The sequence below is a fragment of the Homalodisca vitripennis genome, chromosome 7, assembly GCF_021130785.1.
Source record: "Homalodisca vitripennis isolate AUS2020 chromosome 7, UT_GWSS_2.1, whole genome shotgun sequence".
Classification (NCBI taxonomy): domain Eukaryota; kingdom Metazoa; phylum Arthropoda; class Insecta; order Hemiptera; family Cicadellidae; genus Homalodisca; species Homalodisca vitripennis.
Window position 1 is genome coordinate 105,571,925 of NC_060213.1, and position 20,852 is coordinate 105,592,776.

The following is a 20,852-nucleotide window of genomic DNA, read 5'->3' on the forward strand; positions in this document are numbered from 1 at the left end:
GTGGAATTGGTGACGCTGGTTGCTCCATTTATACATAAGGTTGACACAAATATGAGGGAATGTGTGACTGCTGAAGAAAGAATACTCATAACTCTAAGGTATGTATTTATTGTCAAAATACAAAATTAGATATCAAGTAATTATTCCAGATTTTGCACATAGAACTGGTTGGCGTCAATGTCCTGTGTAAATTGCGTGTAGTAATTAATTACCAGCGGATGTTGGCGGCGCACTAATATTGCTGCCTGACTGGTGAGAGATTAGTGAAATGCTGGAATGTGGCGACGCTGGTGTGACATCTGATGTGCCTGATATTTCATCAATAAGAGTAAAAACTTTGCGTTTAAATTGTTTGATTTGTGAATCACTGAGTTCTTCCAACTCTGGTATCAAGCTAAGAAGGAACATTTTCAAAGCTTCTTTCTTGTTACTATCGTTTGCGGTAGTACTATTTTCAAGTCGTGCTGTTTTTGCCTTAAAATATGCAGCAAAACATTGATCTGCTTCGACAGCGGCTTTTTTCTTCTGCGTTAGGCGTTTTTTACCTTCATTCGGAATGGACGATGGCTGTGAGCTGGTATGAGGTTGTATTGGTATGATTGGGGATGACCGGGAAGTATTATCCTGTACTATTGACGGCGATTGCGGTGATTCAATTGAAGGATCATCTGGAATATCATCCAATATTTGTGATTCCAATAAAGTTTCGTCGGTATTTACGTCGCTACAGTTAGGAACCTCTGGTAAATTTCCTGTAGAAGGAGGAGCTGATGTTCTTACAAACGGCAAACAAAACTGCATGGCCTCTGCCAGGTAGTAGGCCTTCTTCTTAGCGCCAGATCCCGAAGGTGAAGGTTTGATTTTTCGCATGAATACTGTCCGGAGATTACGCCACTTGTCTTTGCATTCCGCAGCTGAAAAGAAAAAAAGGGATAGCAAAACTTGAATCGGTTGGCCGATGTAAGTTGTAGTATAAAGTAGAAATGCACAATATTGTACGTGTGATAAGTACACTAAGTATTTATATATAATTTATGAAAACCCGTCAGTAATTATGCTTGTTACATTCAAGCGTTTGTTACAGGTATTTGGCTACAGGATGTTCATTTGTCGCTCTCTCTTTATATTTTGCAAGAGGCGAGAGTACAGTTGGAGTCATTATTAAAGAAACCACGAAAATCATTTGGAATGCATTGCAAGCAACTTACATGCCGGTACCAATAGGTGACCAATGGAAAGTAATTGCCGAACGTTTTGAGACATTGTGGAACTTACCAAATTGCCTTGGGGCGTTAGACGGAAAGCATATCCGCATTGAGAAATATCCAAATACTGGTTCAGAAAATTTTAACTATAAAAGTTTCAATTCAATAATCTTACTCGGATGCTGTGATGCTGATGGTGCTTTCACTATGATAGAACCAGGATATGCTGGACGAAATAGCGATGGAGGTGTTTACAAGGTCAGTGCCATGATGCGATACTGGCTCAACCATGGTGCTTTTCAAACTCCGCCACCCACCCCATTGCGATACGACGACATACAAAGACCATTCCCTTACTACTTCTTGGCAGATGAAGCGTTTCCACTAGCACGCAATGTAATGAGACCATACAATGGAAAATCACTCAATGGTGTAAAAAGAATATTTAACTACAGATTAAGCCGAGGAAGAAAATCTATTGAATGCACGTTTGGTATGGCTACTGAAAAGTTTGCAGTGTTAAATGGTCCCATAAGATGTCGCAATGCAGAAACGGTAATCGACATCGTAAAAGCCGCTTGTATCCTACACAATTACGTACGTAAAAGAGAGGGTATCGACTATACGCCGGCTACAGTGGAAATAGCTGAAGGACCATGCCCAAGACAGCATCCAATCACTGAACGCTCTTCGGCAGTTACTGTGAGACAATATTTGGCAAGTTACTTCATTTCTCCTCAAGCATCTCTGCCCTGGCAGTGGGAAAAAGCTATAGAATAAATCATTCTTCCAAGTGAAACATCATTGATTGCAAGATGTCGGTTTTGCAAGCCTATAAGGACTCAAGTAAACTGTCAAAACATACTTCAATAAAACTTTGTACATTAAATTATAACTATATTTTGTAACTGACTTATTATTAATTTCTTTTCATTTAAAATTATAATACAGAATGTCCCATAAATAAAGGGCCAAAATCCATGATATTTTAAATGGGTAAAATATTTTACATTACCGCCATTATGAAACGGTAAAAAATGTTTTATTTTCTCAAGACTGTATTATCAACCGCATGAATTTTAGTTTCTCACATATACTATAGTACAGATAAAGTATGGTGGTCATGAAAAAATTCTAATTTTAAACGGTTTAAACTGTCAAATTATCGATGATGACGATAGGTCTTGAGATATCAACACTAAACATTTTTGCTTATTTTGACTGAAAAACCATATCGTTTGGCTGGCACTACTTCACAACGGGACACCCTGCACATATCTGCTATCAATTACCTGTCATGTTCATTGCTACTCCAATCTCGTGCCAAGCCTTGTCAGTTATATCCTTTCTAGAATATCCTGGTAATTTGTAATTATACAACACTTCGTACTTTTCGACCTCTGCTACAAGTTTTAAATTCAACTCTTGATCACCCATCTTGCACTCACAAACACGTGAAACTATGCAACGCAACTGTTTGGTGACAAGAAAATACGGTCGCATGCGACCAGTCGGCAACTGATTTCAAACTGGTTGCAGTTTAGTCAGCCCGTGTGTTGATCCCCACTCCAGCACACGTCCAAGGTCAACAAACAGTTGCGTCTGCAACCGATTTGAAACTATAGTCGCAAACCGGTCGACCCGTGTGTGTGGTAGGCCTTAAAGCGCTAATTTAAATTACTGTCAAACGCTAAGACATAAAAAATTTTTTTTTAAATTTCCCAATGCTAATTTTTGTTTCATATTCCTTTGTATTACCTTTATAAGAAAAAATAATAAACATGTAATATTACATATTTTTGAGAATTTTATACACACGAAAACATTTGAAATTTTGAATAAACTGCATTGCAGGATAATGTACATAGGAACACTATTTGACAGATTACATTACATTTATACAGGTTATTTATAATGAGTAAATTGTAACTGAAGTTTCTGTATAATTAGTACATAAAAATAAATAAGTTCAGTATAAGATTTTGAAATGTAATAATATGAAATTCAACACAAACTTATTTATACGATAGCCTACAAGGGAAATGAAACAAATATTGTACTTATAAACCTTATTTATTTAGAATAAATAAACTGGACTTGTATGGTGAAACTGGTATAAAATACAAAATTGTCCACAGTCCACAGCATCAAAATCAATCTCACTTGAGAATGAAGTGTTTATAATATTACTAACAAATTCGTCAAAACTTGGATCATCTGGATTACCCATTATAACAAAAAATTATACTAAATGTTAGTAAAAACAAACTGAAACACTATTAGAATAACAACGGATGATTCAAAACACTTTGTTTAACAATATAACCAACATACGACCAACACAAACGTAGTTAAACAGCTGAATGAAACGAACGCGTCTGTAGGCGTATGCCGCGTCACAGGCCATACAAAAAATGGCGGCGATTGCTTTCAACCCGAAAAGATACCGTTACAACGTCCACCAACGGTGACAAAACGTTTTGTCTAGTCCTAACAGTCGAAAGGAACATCGACCTGCTCTCTTACGGAAGTTTTAACAACTAATTCTTCGCCATTTCAAAAGGTAAAGCTTTTGCGTTTGTAGACGTTATCCGCGTTTAAAGCATCGGCAGTTCCGCATCTATAGGCGTTAGCCGCGTTGGAAGGGTTAATAATTTTGTTGGAAATTTCAATCCAAATTTCAAGTCTGTTACGCTGTAGTGTCATTATGATAGTTATCAGATTTAATAGTGAAATGTACCAGCTATCATCAATTCAGTTCATAAATTGACAATTTTATCTATATTATAGATGTTCCTGTATTTAAATATAAATATAAATCATTATTATTAACATGAAATATACTAACAATAATTTGTATCTCACTATTATTTTACCACGACCCTCCCAGCTTCACAAGTTAGGCTTTTCGTTCTGCTCTAAATATTTTTTTGCTCTTGTGTCTTTTGGTTCGTCATCTTATATTATATAGACGATTTCTATTCTGATTGTATTAAAGGCACTTTATCTCAATTATCATTTTATTTTGTATCAAAGCAATCATGTCTATTCCTAGACATATCTAATTCATTGTAATAATGTTAAATTTTAAAATATGTATACAATATTTTTATTTAAACTTCGCTATCTTTCCAGAACCACCACCGCCGATGGCTTCCCGATCGTTAATCATGGTGGCTAAGTGTCTCCAGAATTTGGCGAACTTAGTGGAATTTGGTGGCAAGGAACCGTACATGGAGGTGGTAAACCCTTTCATCCTCAAGAACAAGGAGAGGATGGTTGTCTTCCTGGACCAATTATCTGTAAGTCCTGAATTAATTGGGTGACTTTATGAGAAACAAATATCATAAATTATAAGGGTCAAATAAAATGTTTGTGTTCAATAGTAATGTTTTTAATTTATGTTTATAGAATGGGAATGTGTTATATGTTTGACATTTTTCTATCAACACAGAGTTGATTGATTTTTAGTTATTATAACTACATCAAATATGGTAAGTATAAAAAATACAAATATATAGTTTTGTGATTAATATGACAATGAAATAACATAAAATGGAAAACAGAAAGATTGTCTTCATCTAGCCACTTTAAAAATTAGTGATATATCATGGGTATGATTTATTATCTTGGTTTATAGTTGTTATAACTTTGTTTGAGGCTATACTATGCTAAATTTTGGTATATTTTGGTAATATTTAGTTTAAAAATTAAATTATTTTTTTAATTCTAAAAACCCGTTGTATTCATTGTAATAAATTTAGAAATTGGTTATTAATTTATTTTGGTTAATTCTCTAAATTGTGATATATTTTAGAAACATTTAGTGTAGGAAGTGTATTTTTCGTAAATTTTTGAAAATAGTAGTACACATATTAACAAATGTAGCCTTTTGTGTACTATTTTTGGTTTTTACAATATATATATATATATATATATATATATATATATATATATAATTTGCTTTTTTAAGAGAACCAGGGTGTACCATTATATATTTTCTGAAACTATAGAATGAAGAATAAATTTTATATTTCAGATTGTAATAATTATAATATTGCCACACTTCATAAGTGGCTCCACCACTTTTCAAATTAATATAATTTGTTTAGTGTAGTAAAATTGCAAAGTGTTTTTTAAAATTGCAATTAAAAAACACTTTGCAATTTTTTATGGTTAATGCATAATGTTTTTATACCATAATTATTTTTACGTTTTCCTACAAAAAATGTATCACACATATAGGTTTATAGTAAAACTGTAATTTTCACAAAATTTACAGTACAGGTAAAAAACGCCAAAAAATGGCCTGCTATCTGAGGAAAAAATTATTGCCAGTTAAAGAATTAATCAGTGAAATATGCCCTAAAATATTGATTTGTAAAGATGTTGCTTTTTGTTCGTTACTCTTGTTATGGTAGTCAAAAATGCCATTAAAGGTCAACGATTTTTTGCTAAAAAATAACTGAAAATTACCAAAACGTCACTGATTATTATTATTATACTTCAACAATAGGCACCCTATGTAATGCATGTAAATAAAATCACAGTTCTTCTTCAAATTATACTATGTAATCTACCATAACAGTTTTTTTGTGAATACTGAATACTCAGGGGCTTCTAATTTACTACAAATAGTTGCCAAACTATATCTTTAAACATAGTTAAATTTAGAGTGTAATGTTAGTGGCTTTTTAACTGCAATTCGATTTTTAGTGTTTATTCAAAGCCTGAAATGCTGCTGGAATCATAAAATGTTTGATAATCATGAAATTTTAAAACACCAGAATGTGATTTTTAAAATTTGAATTGAATTTAAAATCCTGAGTTCATTAAGTTGTACGTCTGTGTAGAACCTGGTGGAGAAGCCAGAGTCAGAAGGGGAGAGGGTGAAAGGAGATCCTGCTCGAGACCTTGGTACTTTACACCACATCTGCGTCTCTCATTTAAAAGAGCTGCAGGCACTCAGCAAGACACAGGTACGTTGTCTGAAACTGTCAACTCTTGTATTTAAGATCTGAATTATGTTTTAGATTTATAGCTAGACTATGTACGAGACCATAACAATTAAATTAAACTCACATACAATCCATCTATCTGAGGTATAAAACCAAAAATATGGAATTATAATAAAGACTCAAATAAAATTCTAATGACTGCCACAGCTATCACCTATCTATATCCTATTGCAATGACTCCCTTATTAGCATTCTTGCTATTACATAAATAATTCGGTTTACTTATTTATTAATATTAAGTAGTTAATCTGTGACTTAAATAGTGTCTTTACCACTGTATTATTATGCGCTTGCAGCTATATTGCAAATTAACACGTGTATGATTTTAAGCCTAATGGATTCATTAATTTATAATTGTTATAATCTACATAGTATTTTTTCTTTGTTTTAACTTTTGGATTCATCTTCTAATAAGTTTTCTAATCTTTAGTTTGTAATCAGATATATTGTGATTAACTGTATAATTTTAAGTGTATTAATAAATTAAAATATTTTAACCAACATAACATTTTTAATAAAAGTTAAAAGTGTCATAGTTATGTGTTTGTTGCCATTGTTTCTGCAGTAATTTCATTTTTGACGTATGTTATTGATTCTAAAATTTACACTCCAAAACATGATAGTATAAATATTCTAAAATATTTTCCCGCTGATTAATTAAGGACAAAATGCAATATTATTCTGTTGAAAAAAACGTTATGACATTTCTTTTCTGTGTTGCATGGTGAATGCATATTCAAAAGGATAATTATAGGGAATGTTAAAAAAAGTAAGTTATTATCATAGTTCATATACTTCTTGATAAAAAAAGTTTTTTCTAGTAGTACATTATGCAATTTTGGGTTAGTTATATTAATTTAATCTTTATATATTCACTCCATTGTAAACTGCAAGGTTTTTTTTTTTTTTTTCCCTGGGGCGGCCTATTGCCATGCACTTAAGCCTCAAGGGCCTTTTGCGCACCCCGGAAACACCATGAGGACTACCAGTCTACAACTTCAGCAGTTCAACAAACCGCCGAAAACAACCTATCAAGTCCTCCTGGGAAAACTCGCCACCCCTGTTCAAGCTACCAAAGATGGCATACCGCTCTCTTGCTATTGCTGGGCAATCAAAGAGCAGGTGCTCAGCAGTCTCCTCCTGCTCATTACACCTTCCACAGAGCGGATCCTCCTGAAGGATACCAACTCTGTGTAGATGCTTCTTCAGGTGACCATGCCCCGTAATGAGACCAATGACCTTGGAAGACATTGATCTGTTTAATGAGAGAAGGTCCGAGGCCACCTTGGAGGAAGGTGACTGTAATACCATTCTACTCACTCTCAAACCCGGATGCAACCTCCACCTTCTCCCATGCTCCGCGCGAATCCATTTCGAGACAACCCTAGAGGATTCACACCTTGGAACACCGCAGAATGGTTGAGGGCCCGTCATAATTGTTGCTGAGCCCTGGTTGGCCAGGGCATCAGCTCTTTCGTTCCCAGGAATCCCCAAGGTTGCAAGGAACTGCAAGGTTAGAGCATGCCACACCTCATGTGTAACAGAATTCGCGAGGTTGCATGCAAAATTTCAAGTCTATAGCTCGTATCATAAGGCTACATGTTATTATATCACAAGTTGAAATGCCATATGATTGTATTCAGTTTGATTACAAATTTATTTGTCCTGCGATTTTTTTCATCGCCATGTAAAACGTTTGCTACCATTCGGCCAAATTCCATGGAGTGACAAGGACCATCATCAAACACGATGTAGCTTCTATAGAAATGAACCACATGCAAAATTTCAAGAATAAAGGTTTGCTCGTCCTAAAGATATCGTGTAGATATACAAACAGATTAGACAGACTGACAGATAGAGATTACATTTCTTCAGCACCTAGAATGATAGGTTTTAGTTATGCTCAACGAATCATGTAACTTCCAAAAACTTGAATGAAATTTACTATTCATTGCTGTATCACAGATGTCACTAAAGAAGCTGGTGACAGTGACGGAGGTGCTGAGCAAGCACAAGCAGAAGTACATGGAGATGATTAGATAGTGAGAGGGCGGGTGCTAGTCCGCACAGCCGCTGTCAGATCTGAACTGAGCAAGTGACCTATATACTAGTAATTATTGTTGTGTTGCAGACATCACTAAAGAAGCTGGTGACAGTGACGGAGATGCTGAGCAAGCACAAGCAGAAGTACATGGAGATGATTAGATAGTGAGAGGGCGGGTGCTAGTCCGCACAGCTGCTGTCAGATCTGAACTGAGCAAGTGACCTATATACTAGTAATTATTGTTGTGTTGCAGACATCACTAAAGAAGCTGGTGACAGTGACGGAGATGCTGAGCAAGCACAAGCAGAAGTACATGGAGATGATTAGATAGTGAGAGGGCGGGTGCTAGTCCGCACAGCTGCTGTCAGATCTGAACTGAGCAAGTGACCTATATACTAGTAATTATTGTTGTGTTGCAGACATCACTAAAGAAGCTGGTGACAGTGACAGAGATGCTGAGCAAGCACAAGCAGAAGTACATGGAGATGATTAGATAGTGAGAGGGCGGGTGCTAGTCCGCACAGCCGCTGTCAGATCTGAACTGAGCAAGTGACCTATATACTAGTAATTATTGTTGTGTTGCAGACATCACTAAAGAAGCTGGTGACAGTGACAGAGATGCTGAGCAAGCACAAGCAGAAGTACATGGAGATGATTAGATAGTGAGAGGGCGGGTGCTAGTCCGCACAGCTGCTGTCAGATCTGAACTGAGCAAGTGACCTATATACTAGTAATTATTGTTGTGTTGCAGACATCACTAAAGAAGCTGGTGACAGTGACAGAGATGCTGAGCAAGCACAAGCAGAAGTACATGGAGATGATTAGATAGTGAGAGGGCGGGTGCTAGTCCGCACAGCCGCTGTCAGATCTGAACTGAGCAAGTGACCTATATACTAGTAATTATTGTTGTGTTGCAGACATCACTAAAGAAGCTGGTGACAGTGACAGAGATGCTGAGCAAGCACAAGCAGAAGTACATGGAGATGATTAGATAGTGAGAGGGCGGGTGCTAGTCCGCACAGCCGCTGTCAGATCTGAACTGAGCAAGTGACCATTTGATACTTGAGTGATAAACAACTTCAACGGGCTCTCCAGAGAACCTCTTTATATATTGTATTGAAATAGCAATCGTAAAAGAAAAGGTTTTAAAATTGCTGTATCCAATTGGCCACATATTTTGTCAATCTATTGGAGAATAATGAGTAAAAGTATCATGATTATTAAGAATAGTATTTATTTATTAATTAAATGAAGCTGTTTTTACTTTGAGTGTGTTTAGGTTAGCAGAGTGCAACTGTTATCCATGATGTTTACATATATAATTCATTGTGTATGTACTTAACTACTTCTTTTGAAATATTTGCTTTATTACGCTGTACTTTAAATTAGCAATAGAAATATTTCATTTCTTTTAAGTTAGAAATAATAATCCCCAAAGTTTTTATGTTCATTTGTATTAATGATATTTCAATTTACATTATACAAAAGTTTTGCAGAGGAACGTATGTAATTTTTAAGTATGCTAATAGATTGATAGTATTCAATATATTTGTGATACAATGAATAATTATTTATATTATAAATGTAACGGGAATTTATATTGCTTCAAAGTTGGGTTAGTAATGATTAAAAAACTGTTTGACTTATAAATAATAGATATTATGTGATATTTGAGCCCTTGAAGCTTTGCATAATAACTTAACCAATTAATTTTAAGTAGATATGTTTTATTGTTAAATTTTCCTATGGTGCATTTATATTGTTTCGACTGTAACTATTTTGTATTATATATGTTATTTATATAGCATAGTTTGTATGTACAGAGAAGAGTAATAATTATGTCTATTATGTATTTATTATTTTACGATATATTATGTGATAACCGATTTATAATAATAACTATATTTATTAAGAATTATGGCTTCAGATGCTGTGCTCAATATTTTAGTGGTATCTTTAGTTGCTTAAAAGTTGTTTTAGGTTAATACATATAAAAAATCATTTATAGCTGAAAACATTTGAGAATCAAAGCCGTGTACATAGTTGCCCCTCGATAATTTAAATCTTGGTTGGTGGATAAAAGTTGATTTATTTTCAACACTTGAGATTCAGAGCTTCAACTTCAAGAGAATAAAATTCTTTAATACGAGATTCGTAATTGTTTGATTATTTTTACATTTTCATACTGACATGAATGTAGCTATTAACTGCTATGGATGTCTCATATGTGATCATTGGTTTAATGACATTTAACTATTCTTTGTTGGCTGCTAAACAGGTGGAGCTCTCTGTTGGATAGTTAATGAACTTAAGTCATAAGCACAAACTTAGAAGTCTGTAGTGTACAAAACATTTCAGTTGATTATGATACATTACAAAACTATCATAGTTTCCAAGTTATTGTCAGTTTGGAAAAAATTAAAAGTTTATTCAGCAATCTTGAAAGGAATTCCGCTTAAGTTTTTAACATGGTTTAAAAAACAACTGTTATCACGTTCCAATTAATAATTCCTGACATAAATTTACTTGAATCGGGGACTAATTTATAATGATATTTTCATTAGTTTAAAACCAAATCAGATATCATAATATCATTGTTAAAAGTAAAAATGTATTAAAGAATTACTCCATTGCTACTTCTGCAATCTAACTAAATAGAGACAGTTTACAGGTTTTTCTTGTAACATCGTCATTGTTTTTTCAATTCATATTATAAGACAATAATTTTTTCAGAATGTATAAATGTTACAGTACAGTTTAGCCATATTAATAATAATAGCATATATTTCTGTTTCTTGTTTAACCAGATTGTGTTTTTAATATTGTAAAGTTTATATAATGGATGTTAGAAAAGTTTGTTTAAAATCTAATTGCTACTATTTAAAAACATTTTTTCTAGTTTTTCCAGCTAGTTGAGTTGTTCTAATGTGCGGCCAACATCTTGAAATATTAATTTAAAGATGCTTTAATATTTTCAAAGATTCATTTTATGCAACGTTGTTGCTTTTTAATCAAGTACAACTACATTACCTCTATTGGCAGGCCACTATTCCAGGTTTTGCAAGGGTATTTTATACAAAATATAGAAAGACTAAAAGTTATTTAACTGTGCATTGTCATATATCTTTTTTTCATAAAAGTCTGTATTTTTTTACTATGTATACTTGTAAAGCATTTTTTGAAAATTTGAAGATTTTATACATTTTTTTTATTCAGTGGGGTGGGACCATACTTACAAAAGTGGTATATTTGTACTAAATCAAAATTCCAAATTTAAAAATTATTGATATATTTCTCTAGTTAGAACATATCTAGTTTGATGGACGTATTTCATAAATTTTTATTTTTATATTGATAAAACATGCAACAGAGTATTTTTATGAAAAATTAATATTGCCCTGGTAACATGTTATATTACAACAATAACAGTTTGTTCCATACATGAAACAGTGTTATATCACATCAAGAGTAAGCAATAACATACAATTTATCAATAACAAGAACAAGTACAAAGTTATGTAGCAAAACTCACAACATTTATGAATCCGGAAAGCATCAATTTTCTTACATGGCAACTTTGTATCTTCAAAGTTTGTCAGTCACTGTCATGGTTTACTGGTTCACTTCCTAACAACTCTTGTAATACTAGATTGATCTAAATAGTTCATATCCATTTCAAATGCATATAATGTTGGTAAAATTCAACATATAAAATAAATAAAGCTTGCTAAAATTTGACACTTCTAACCTAGGCCTACACATATTATGAAACAAAACTTATTTTTAATCAATACACTATGTATTTATTAAATAAATAGTCACTCCTGTGAAAGAGAAATACTTTTCAAAACATGTTTAAACCACTTGACTAAATAATAACTTCAAAGAATATTACATGCTTACTTGCAACAAGAAACATAAACAAACTAACCAATACGTAACCAAACTAACCAAGATCCATGCAAGAACAAGCAGTTTACCTGTCATAATTTCTCTAACTAATATATATACAACAACAGCAACTAATGCTCAACAACAGCATTATATCAAAATAGCACAGGTATTGCGTGTATTTTACCTTACATTATATAATCACTAAAAAAACAAATCACAACAACACTAATAAATCACTTTAAAAAGATCCAATACCTCAAATGTGGAGGTAAATTTGAGTTTCCAAGATGGTTTTCTTTTGCTTGTGAATGAATTGAAGTAAAAGAGGATGAAAAATGTATTATGTAAATGTATATTATCAAGGTTTAAATCTTTCAGGGGCAACTCTATAAATTTATTAAGCTTTTCGTTTCTGGAATGTTTTTAAATTCTAGATTAAGTTTTTTAATCACCTTAATTTTTAAGATTGTTGTAACTTTGTAATAATTAAGGGATTTTTTTATTTTGCCGAACAATGCCTTTTGTCAATTATTGTGCTTTGGTGTTTATAGTCTTTAGTAACTACAAATTATCTGTTATCTCACTGTCAAATTTCTATTTCGTATGTCTTCGAAGAATATTTCATCAAGAATAAGTATAGTAGTTTTTTCTACATCAAAACGTACATGAGTGTAAATGGAAAGAATCTTATAAAATGTCAAATTCAGTATATATTAAAATCTGTAAATCTTGACGTGTATTTCTGTAAAAATTTAGTTATGTTTGGTTCACCAAAAGAGTCGTTTTAAAACAATTTTCCTAAAAAGCCTATTTGTTCAAAGAAAGTATAATAATAATTTGGTTCCTTGAAAACAAAAACACCTGTTTTTAATTATAAGTTTGTGGTTTTTTATAAAAATATATTGCAGTTTTCAAATTTCACAGGAAAAGTTGCTGTTAGTAACAGAGTTCATTTGTTACTGATCAGTGTTTTATCTCACCATACCTTCAAATTAATGTAAAACTCGGCCTATGCTTCCATTCAAGTTTTTTATAGATTTTAATGCGTCGTTTATTTGAGGTACAAAAGTGCTGTAAACCACGAGTATTGTCTTTGTATCTTTAAAGACACAGGCTTACTGAATTTGAACATGCAAGATCAAACATTTTCCAGTTATTGTCTGTTTGCACACGATTATTTACTATCTGAATTTGTGACTGCCTGCCCTCTGCCAATTCATTCAGGATTATCATTTCCTCCTCGAAACATATACTTTGTGTAAGTTACTATATTCGTTTGACGGTTGAGTAAAACACCAAAGCAATTGTTCATAGCTCAAAATATTCTTTTCAAGAATAAATAGATTAGTTTTCAAAATAATTTGTAATTGCTGTAAAAAATGTTATTAGATGTTATTAATATTAGTTGTGTGCTGATACTTAAGTAATTCTTTACTCAATTTTTCTAAAAACTGAATTCAGACAGATTTTCTATAATCAAGATATTAGTAATATTGATTTTGTATTATAATTTACCATATGATTTATTTTGTAGTTGTTATGATGGTTGAACAATTACCATATTTATGTGTTAGTATTTTATTCATATGTGTTACTGATATTTAGTTTAATCCGTTTTGTGCCATTAATACAATCGTGATTGTATTTTTCTTATTTTCTCTGTTTTGCCTCTCTGTGGAAGTGATTGTGTAGGAGCCGAGAGGCAATTTGTGTTGTACAATCACACTGCTTACTTTACGTGACAATCGATTGAGGAATTTCGCCTAAGAAGGAAATCAACCGTTCCATTCATTTCATTCATGGGTGTTGAAAAGTAATGATATCAAAAGAGTTAAAAAATATCAAGTGATAATATTTTTCTCTGAGCATATTCATTCCCTTTACACAGTTAAAACGAATCAGTCGGACATGGAGATAAAAGTTACATCAAGGTCAGCCAATTTTGTAAAGAGGATCAGTGTCTTTGTCTCATTGGTGATGGTGACATAATTTATTATTTACATATGGACGATTAGTTCCCAGTATGTGTTCAAGTTATGTGAGAAAACAATTATTATTTGAATTTTTTAACTCCTTAGCACCCTCCCATTTTGTTTCCCACCAAAATTATTTAGGCAAACAATCAAATGTTTTATTATATACAATTTCTTCGTCAATTTCATGCAAAGTAAGTAGTGCAATGCAAATTGTATCTCAGTTCCTGTACTAAGATAATTTGTTTATCAATGTTTTCTACCAAAATGATTTTTTTCTGTATTATAACATTTTATGAAGTACTTGTGTTTGTTATTTTCAGTTTAACTGTTTTATATCGTGAATTTGAATGAAATGGTAAACGTGTGTAAGTCTATTCATTATGTATTTATTCAAAAAGGCATTAACGTTCGTTTTTATACTATAAACTTTTAAAATATTTTGTACAAAATAACTGTGTTTTAGAGAGCAAGAATCGAGTTTAATAAGAATAATTCTAACAATCATACTGGCCTGTGGATATTCAAATGTGTCGAATTGAGAGAGAAAGAGTGAAATCTAAAACATGTATTTCCACACGGTTTGATATTTTTTTATCGTAAATGGTAAAAAGATATTTTTGAAGCATCGGAATGTTTGTGGAATGGTAGCGTTGAGTACCCACAGCCACCGCCAGCCCAGTATATGATGTGTTCTGTAGTTAGAGTACCTAGACTCATGGTTCTAGGAGCTTGTGCCTAGTTATCGGTAGACATCATCCCACCTGCTAGACGGTGTTAGTAGACCTTCCTCCCTCTCTCGCATTGCATGATGGGAGTAGATGGCAATACTCGTAAATAACCAAGTCACTTTCCTTTCCCACGACTACAAATTGTAAATTTAAAAATGTGTTTTTATTTGTTGTTTGTACTCACTTCCTTGAGCAATACTAACAATTTTTTCCATTAATCCAAATGATTAATAATCATTGTTGAAACATTAATCTTTTTACGTTTTTACAGAGTTTTCATAAAAATCAGTGAGAAGCTTTACCGTAACTTTTGGAAACGTCTTAATTATAAGAATATTGTTGAAAAGTATATTTATCCAGTTTGTAAAATCTATAATTGGAATTAAATGAGGCATTCCAGGAATTTTTAACTCGAAAACTTATTATAATAATACCTTTCTTCTAAGTTGTAGTTGTATTGTTTTACCTTAATTTTCTTCAAGATTTTGAGTGAAATTGGAAAGGGAACACTTATAATGATGACGGAGAAAAAGTTTAATAAATTGCAATGAAAACCTTGTTTTCCAATTATTCTGGTATGAGAGGGAATATTTTCATAGTCAGAGAAATACATTGAAGAAATGAAAGTGAATTAGTTTATTCTCATATGATCAATTAAGCAATAGTTAACATGATTGTAGCAAAATAAAAAGGTTGAGTTAGATAGTTTCCAAAAACTTTTACATATGTTTCATTGCTAATGTATTCAATGAAGAGAAAGTTGTTTTTTTCTGCAGTGGGCAGTACTCCGTTGAAAGTTCCAAGAAGTCAAGCATTCTTTTTGTTGTTGTCATTGCAGTAGCTGACCACTACATGTGTTAGGGTATTGGCCTAACATCAAATTATAGTAAAGAAAGATCTCGGTTACTGATTAAGAACTGGCTTTAGTCCATACGACTCATTACATCTCACAAAGTGATTTGCCGACAACCTAAGCATCACACTCAAAGATAATTGTAGTTTCTGACAAAGGGCTTGATCAAAAATTATTTATTTTCGGTTTAAATTCAGATGACCAACCACAACCAAGGATCCCTAATGATTGTCATCCCCCTAAATGTCGTAATATTCTGTAAGAAGCTGTCATTTTCGTCACCCATCTTGATCATGTCCTTAGACATCTTTACACTCATTTTATTGTTCAAGAGATAACATTTCAAAACAAACCGTGGCTGTTTAAATTTGTATAATGGATATTTAATTATCATAAGACATATTGTGAACATTCTTATGTAAAATTTATAATTCAGAAGAAACATCAATAATTAATCAATTGTCTGTGCGCATAATCCTCTTGAGCACAATTGAGCGCATCTTAGTTATCCACAATGCAACTAAGATTCGCTAGATTGGCTATCAATTAGTGTAAATTGAAAGTGCATCATATCTATAACAGATCAAGCATGAAGAGAAAGAAAGTTATCAGCCCTAACAATGTACTTCTGGGCAGAGCCAACCTTATTGTTATACTTCACACATCTTTATTCTTTAAAATAGGTGAAGAATGTCATAAGATGCACACTTTGTGTATCATAAGTCCAACACTGAAACCTGTAAAAGCGGTTGCACATTTTTTCTCACTTAAAAAGAATTTTAATTTATTATTACCATAAATTTCATTATTTGAATTTGTTAAAGTGGCCATAGAATGTAAATTATTCATTGCAAGTTTTCTTTACCACAAAGGCCTCTAGATAATTACTTATCTAGCAAAAACACAAAATAAAGACATCGTTTTAGAAACTGATGAATAGAGAAATAGGAAGCAGCTCTCAACAAGAGTAATTTTCTCTGAAATTGGCAATAAGCAATTTAAAGTATACAAAACTACGAGAAGTTTGGGTATGAACTGATACGCACAATACCAACCTTTACTTATGAAGTTAAATTATTTCACTTTAATCCTACCCATAGTTGAGGTGACGGATAACCCGAGTCCTTACATCAGAGTCTGGATGTCTGATGGTCATGTTATTCCTCTTGCTGGACCAATTCATTTGGCTGCTTTGTAGAATCTGGCTGAGATTTCTGTAAGTAGTCTAGACTCATTAAGGATTTCATCTTTTGAGAAAAACAGATCCTATATCAATAGATAAGGCACGAAGAGAAAGAAAGTTATCAGCGTTAAAAGTGTACTTAAAGGGCAGAGCCGACATTGATGGCTATTACCTCGATACTTGGTCTTTCTCACAACATCCAAGCTGCTAAACTCAGTGTCAAACACATCCACGTTTTTTTTACAAACCATGCCAGACTTATGGTACCCTCCAGTGCTCATGACATTCCAACCAATCAGAACCATAATTCATATACAACATTACGCTACAACTACAATGAGTTTGTTGCATACTTTCAAATCACGTGAGCAGCAATTTCGTATTATATGCCTGAAGACTCTGCCACACGACAAACCGGTTTAGCTCTCGATATCCAAATCTCATCTTCCTTTTGTAGATATTCCAAAATGTGAACAAACTGAACATGATTCCAATACGTTATTCCAAAAGAAGCAGAGTTGTTTGGAAAATGGACTCATTGTCCCACAATTTCTGTTAAAAAAAATTTCCCTACCTCTATATACTATCCATTACACCTTTTGTAGGTCTGATTATGCTTTTTTTTTAAATGTAATCAACCTATGTAGTAGAAACAGACAAATTTGAACTTTAGGTTCTATATCATCTATTGACCTGAGGAATGCTCTAGGCTATCACTACTTCCATAGATAATTGGTACATTGCTGTTCTCCACCATTGTGAATGAAAATATATGAGCAACGTTACACATGTAAATTTGAAAAACAGGCTTATCCTTTGTAACAGCAATCATCACCTAACTGAAGAGAGTACAGTGCAATCAAGGAATTTCGACTCTCTCAATGTTAAATGAACCAAGTATAAAGTTGTTATAAATCTAGGGATGAGAAATGAGTGTAGAATTTTGGAAGTTTCAAAGGAGGCTTCATTATCAAGCTCAAGAAACAAGTGAAAGTCTCCATCTATGTTCTGGCTTGATCTTCTATACAATACCCAAGTAATGCTATTATCCAGAAGCAATCTAGGGTAAAAGTGCAACTTCCTTCAATGTGAATTTGGGAGCTGTTGTCCAGGACAGGTAACACACTAAACTGAGCCAGATTGAAGCAAGGTGTCACTTGATCTTCACGATCCAGAGTTGTCAGACCTCACAAATTCACCAAACAAGAGAAGATCGCTTGGAAAAGCCAAATAATTAACTCCTCTCAATATCAAATGGAGCACAGAACTTAATGGATCTCTCTGTCTTAATCCATGGCTCACATGATAAACTCATGACCTGGCAACTATCATTTCAAATCTCATCAAACTCCACTTACAGAAGCCCTTTACATATTTAGAAAACTATATGGTGCTCCAAACTCTGCCTCAGTGCTAGCATTGGTAAAGTGGTCCAAGCTATCAAATGATAGTGGTATCCAACAAAGCTGTGTGAAGCTGACACAGTTTTTATCAGAACAAGATAACGCTAAGATTATAACCTATTATTCATAGTCATTGCCAAAAAAATTTTGGTGTAAGTTGATCATGTCTGCCTTTGAAGGTGCTAAACTGTAACGACCACTGATAAGTCAATAGTCTGTTCCGAGTGTAAAAAATTTTACTCTTTATCAAAGAAAATTGTTTAACTAACCTGTAGGGAAACTTATAAAGACAAAACGAGATTCAATAAAAGACCAATAGATAATAGGACAAATTCCACTGCTTGTGGATAACACCAATATTGCCAGTTGTAGACAAGACTGTTCTCCTATCTCATTAAAAGAGGAATATATCTGCTATTATTCACTATCAAAAACTTCCTTTGCAGCTCTGTTCATATTTTCCTCTTAAAAATGGTGGATTCGTGCATTATCACCTCAACATCTTACTGGAAAATTGCTTCTACAAAAAGCTGTTGAACAATACTGCCAATCACAAGGGGAATAAATATTGTATCGGTAAACCCATTTCTTGATTATTGTTAACAATTTCAGAAACATTATGGGACTTTTAATTCGTAAACTTTATTGTTTGAAAATCATTTGCTTGTTTCCAGTGTTTAAGTTACCAAAAGCTTACTCCAAATTACATTTTTTTATTGCATTTTTATCATGGTTTAAATTTTATTTTACAAAGAGTAAATTATTGCCAAATATGTTTGATTTTAAAATGTCCGATCTATTTGCTCTGTAAAATTTGTGGTTTAATATTCATTTTGTTTGTTATTTTTATAAATTTAAGAACATATTGTGACCAATTACAGTTGTAAGGTTTGGGAAGTTTTCTCTCTCACTATTAACAGGCACGCTCCAATAAAATTTACTTTTCAAATTTGAATTAAAATTCTGATTGAGTATAAAATAACCAGTGAAAATTGTCTATATTCCATACATTCAATTTCTAATTGCTGGACAATATTGGTTTTTGTATAAAATATTTATGGTATTAAATTTGTCATTTATTATGGTTTAGTTAAGTCTGAATTGATAAAACAATTATTAATCACTTAAGGATCTGTTGCCTCAAAATGATTTATATTTGATGTAATAATTATTGATTGTTCAACAGATTTCTTGTCAAAAAAGAAACCCAGTTAAAGCTTTTCAGACATTTGGCATCAATCAATTCAGGTTTAATTAAACGTTTATTTTATTTCATCTATTATCTTTGTGTACTTTATCATAATGGTGTAAGATATAGTTAACACCAAATACGTAAGGACTCGGAATATTTAGCCAGTGTCTGTGTATAGTCAGTATGTAAAATGTAAATAACAACAGGTTTTTTTACTTAACTATTTCTACCTTGAAGATATAAAAAGGTATGCCCGTCTCTCTTAGATTGTTTGTACAATGGTAGAAGTTCCAAAATAAAGTACCTTGTATTTCCTACTTTGTTGCATTTAATTTAATACTCCTTTATTCTTAGTCATTGTTGCTGGTGTTGTGCTTCTGCTGACTTTTATCAATAGTGAATGACATTTCAGAGATTACTGGATTAAGTTAGTTCTGTTCAATTTGCAGACACAATGTCAAATAAAACAGCTTTTAAACGCCATCACTGTCAGCATCATACTTTTTTTTGAGAGGCCAATCCCCTTTTTAAGTCTTATTCTGCCCATCCTCGTGAGCTACTGGTCTGAGCGAGGATCTTGTCAAATAGAATAAAGGGAAGAGTCATTTAATGCACTATAAGAAGTGCTAGGTCACAAAAATTGGATTTTAACCCACAAAAATAATATGTAGGAAGTTTTGATACATCAAGCTTCAAAAAAATGTAGTCTCAAGAATGTACAGTCTTTCGCTTAACTTTTCTTACAAATTTCCTTTGGGTTCTTCAAATAAGTAAAGAAGACCCAATAAATCCCTCAGAATCGGAGACTTTTACAGAAGCTTATAAGATCTCTATCTTTAAGGTTGAGAAGATACGCCCCTAGATATATTTTGCATATGGCAGGACAGTCTAGCCATATATGTTCCGCTGATTCTACTGCTTCACACAGTTTGCACTCATCAGTCTGGCTTGGACTAACCTTTATAAGGTGTTTCCTTAGGATATAATCCCCTTTTCCCAATCTTTTACTAGAGCGTTTCTGTACAAGAAAGCTACTCCACAGCCTGGCTCTGGCCCTACCAGAAGGGTATCTGCCTTTTCACTCCCTAGCTAGAATGCCTTCTTGGCCTCGCACCCAATCCAGTGTAACTTTATTTCTCTTTGCCAGTTCCACTAGGATATTCTTACATTCCCATTTTACTTTTTAAGTCAAAGGATCAGGCATCGAGTGCCTTTAATGCTGGCTGACTATCTGAAATTATGATAAGGTTTTTCAAAAGAGTATTTCTGAACCATACTGTCTGAAATATATGTTATCATTTCAGCCTCAGGGAATTCTTGCGTTATTACCACGTATCCATTGGAGGATGTACCAAT

General features: G+C 33.0%; 1 protein-coding gene across 4 annotated transcripts in view; it reads left to right on the forward strand.

The window, feature by feature from the left end:
* The window catches only part of LOC124366136 (ras GTPase-activating protein 1), an 83,044-nt gene extending 73,911 nt beyond the window's left edge, over positions 1 to 9,133 (forward strand). For 2 of the 4 annotated variants that reach the window (XM_046822438.1, XM_046822439.1), the window contains exons 16-18: positions 4,341 to 4,507; positions 6,059 to 6,184; positions 8,687 to 9,133. In XM_046822438.1, coding sequence (XP_046678394.1) covers positions 4,341 to 4,507; positions 6,059 to 6,184; positions 8,687 to 8,764 — 371 coding nt within the window. In that variant the 3' untranslated portion in view covers positions 8,765 to 9,133. Of the gene's footprint in view, positions 1 to 4,340; positions 4,508 to 6,058; positions 6,185 to 8,354; positions 8,644 to 8,686 lie in introns of those variants that run through there. The other 2 variants (XM_046822437.1, XM_046822440.1) reach the window with 1 other exon arrangement.
* The last annotated feature ends 11,719 nt before the right edge of the window (positions 9,134 to 20,852 follow it).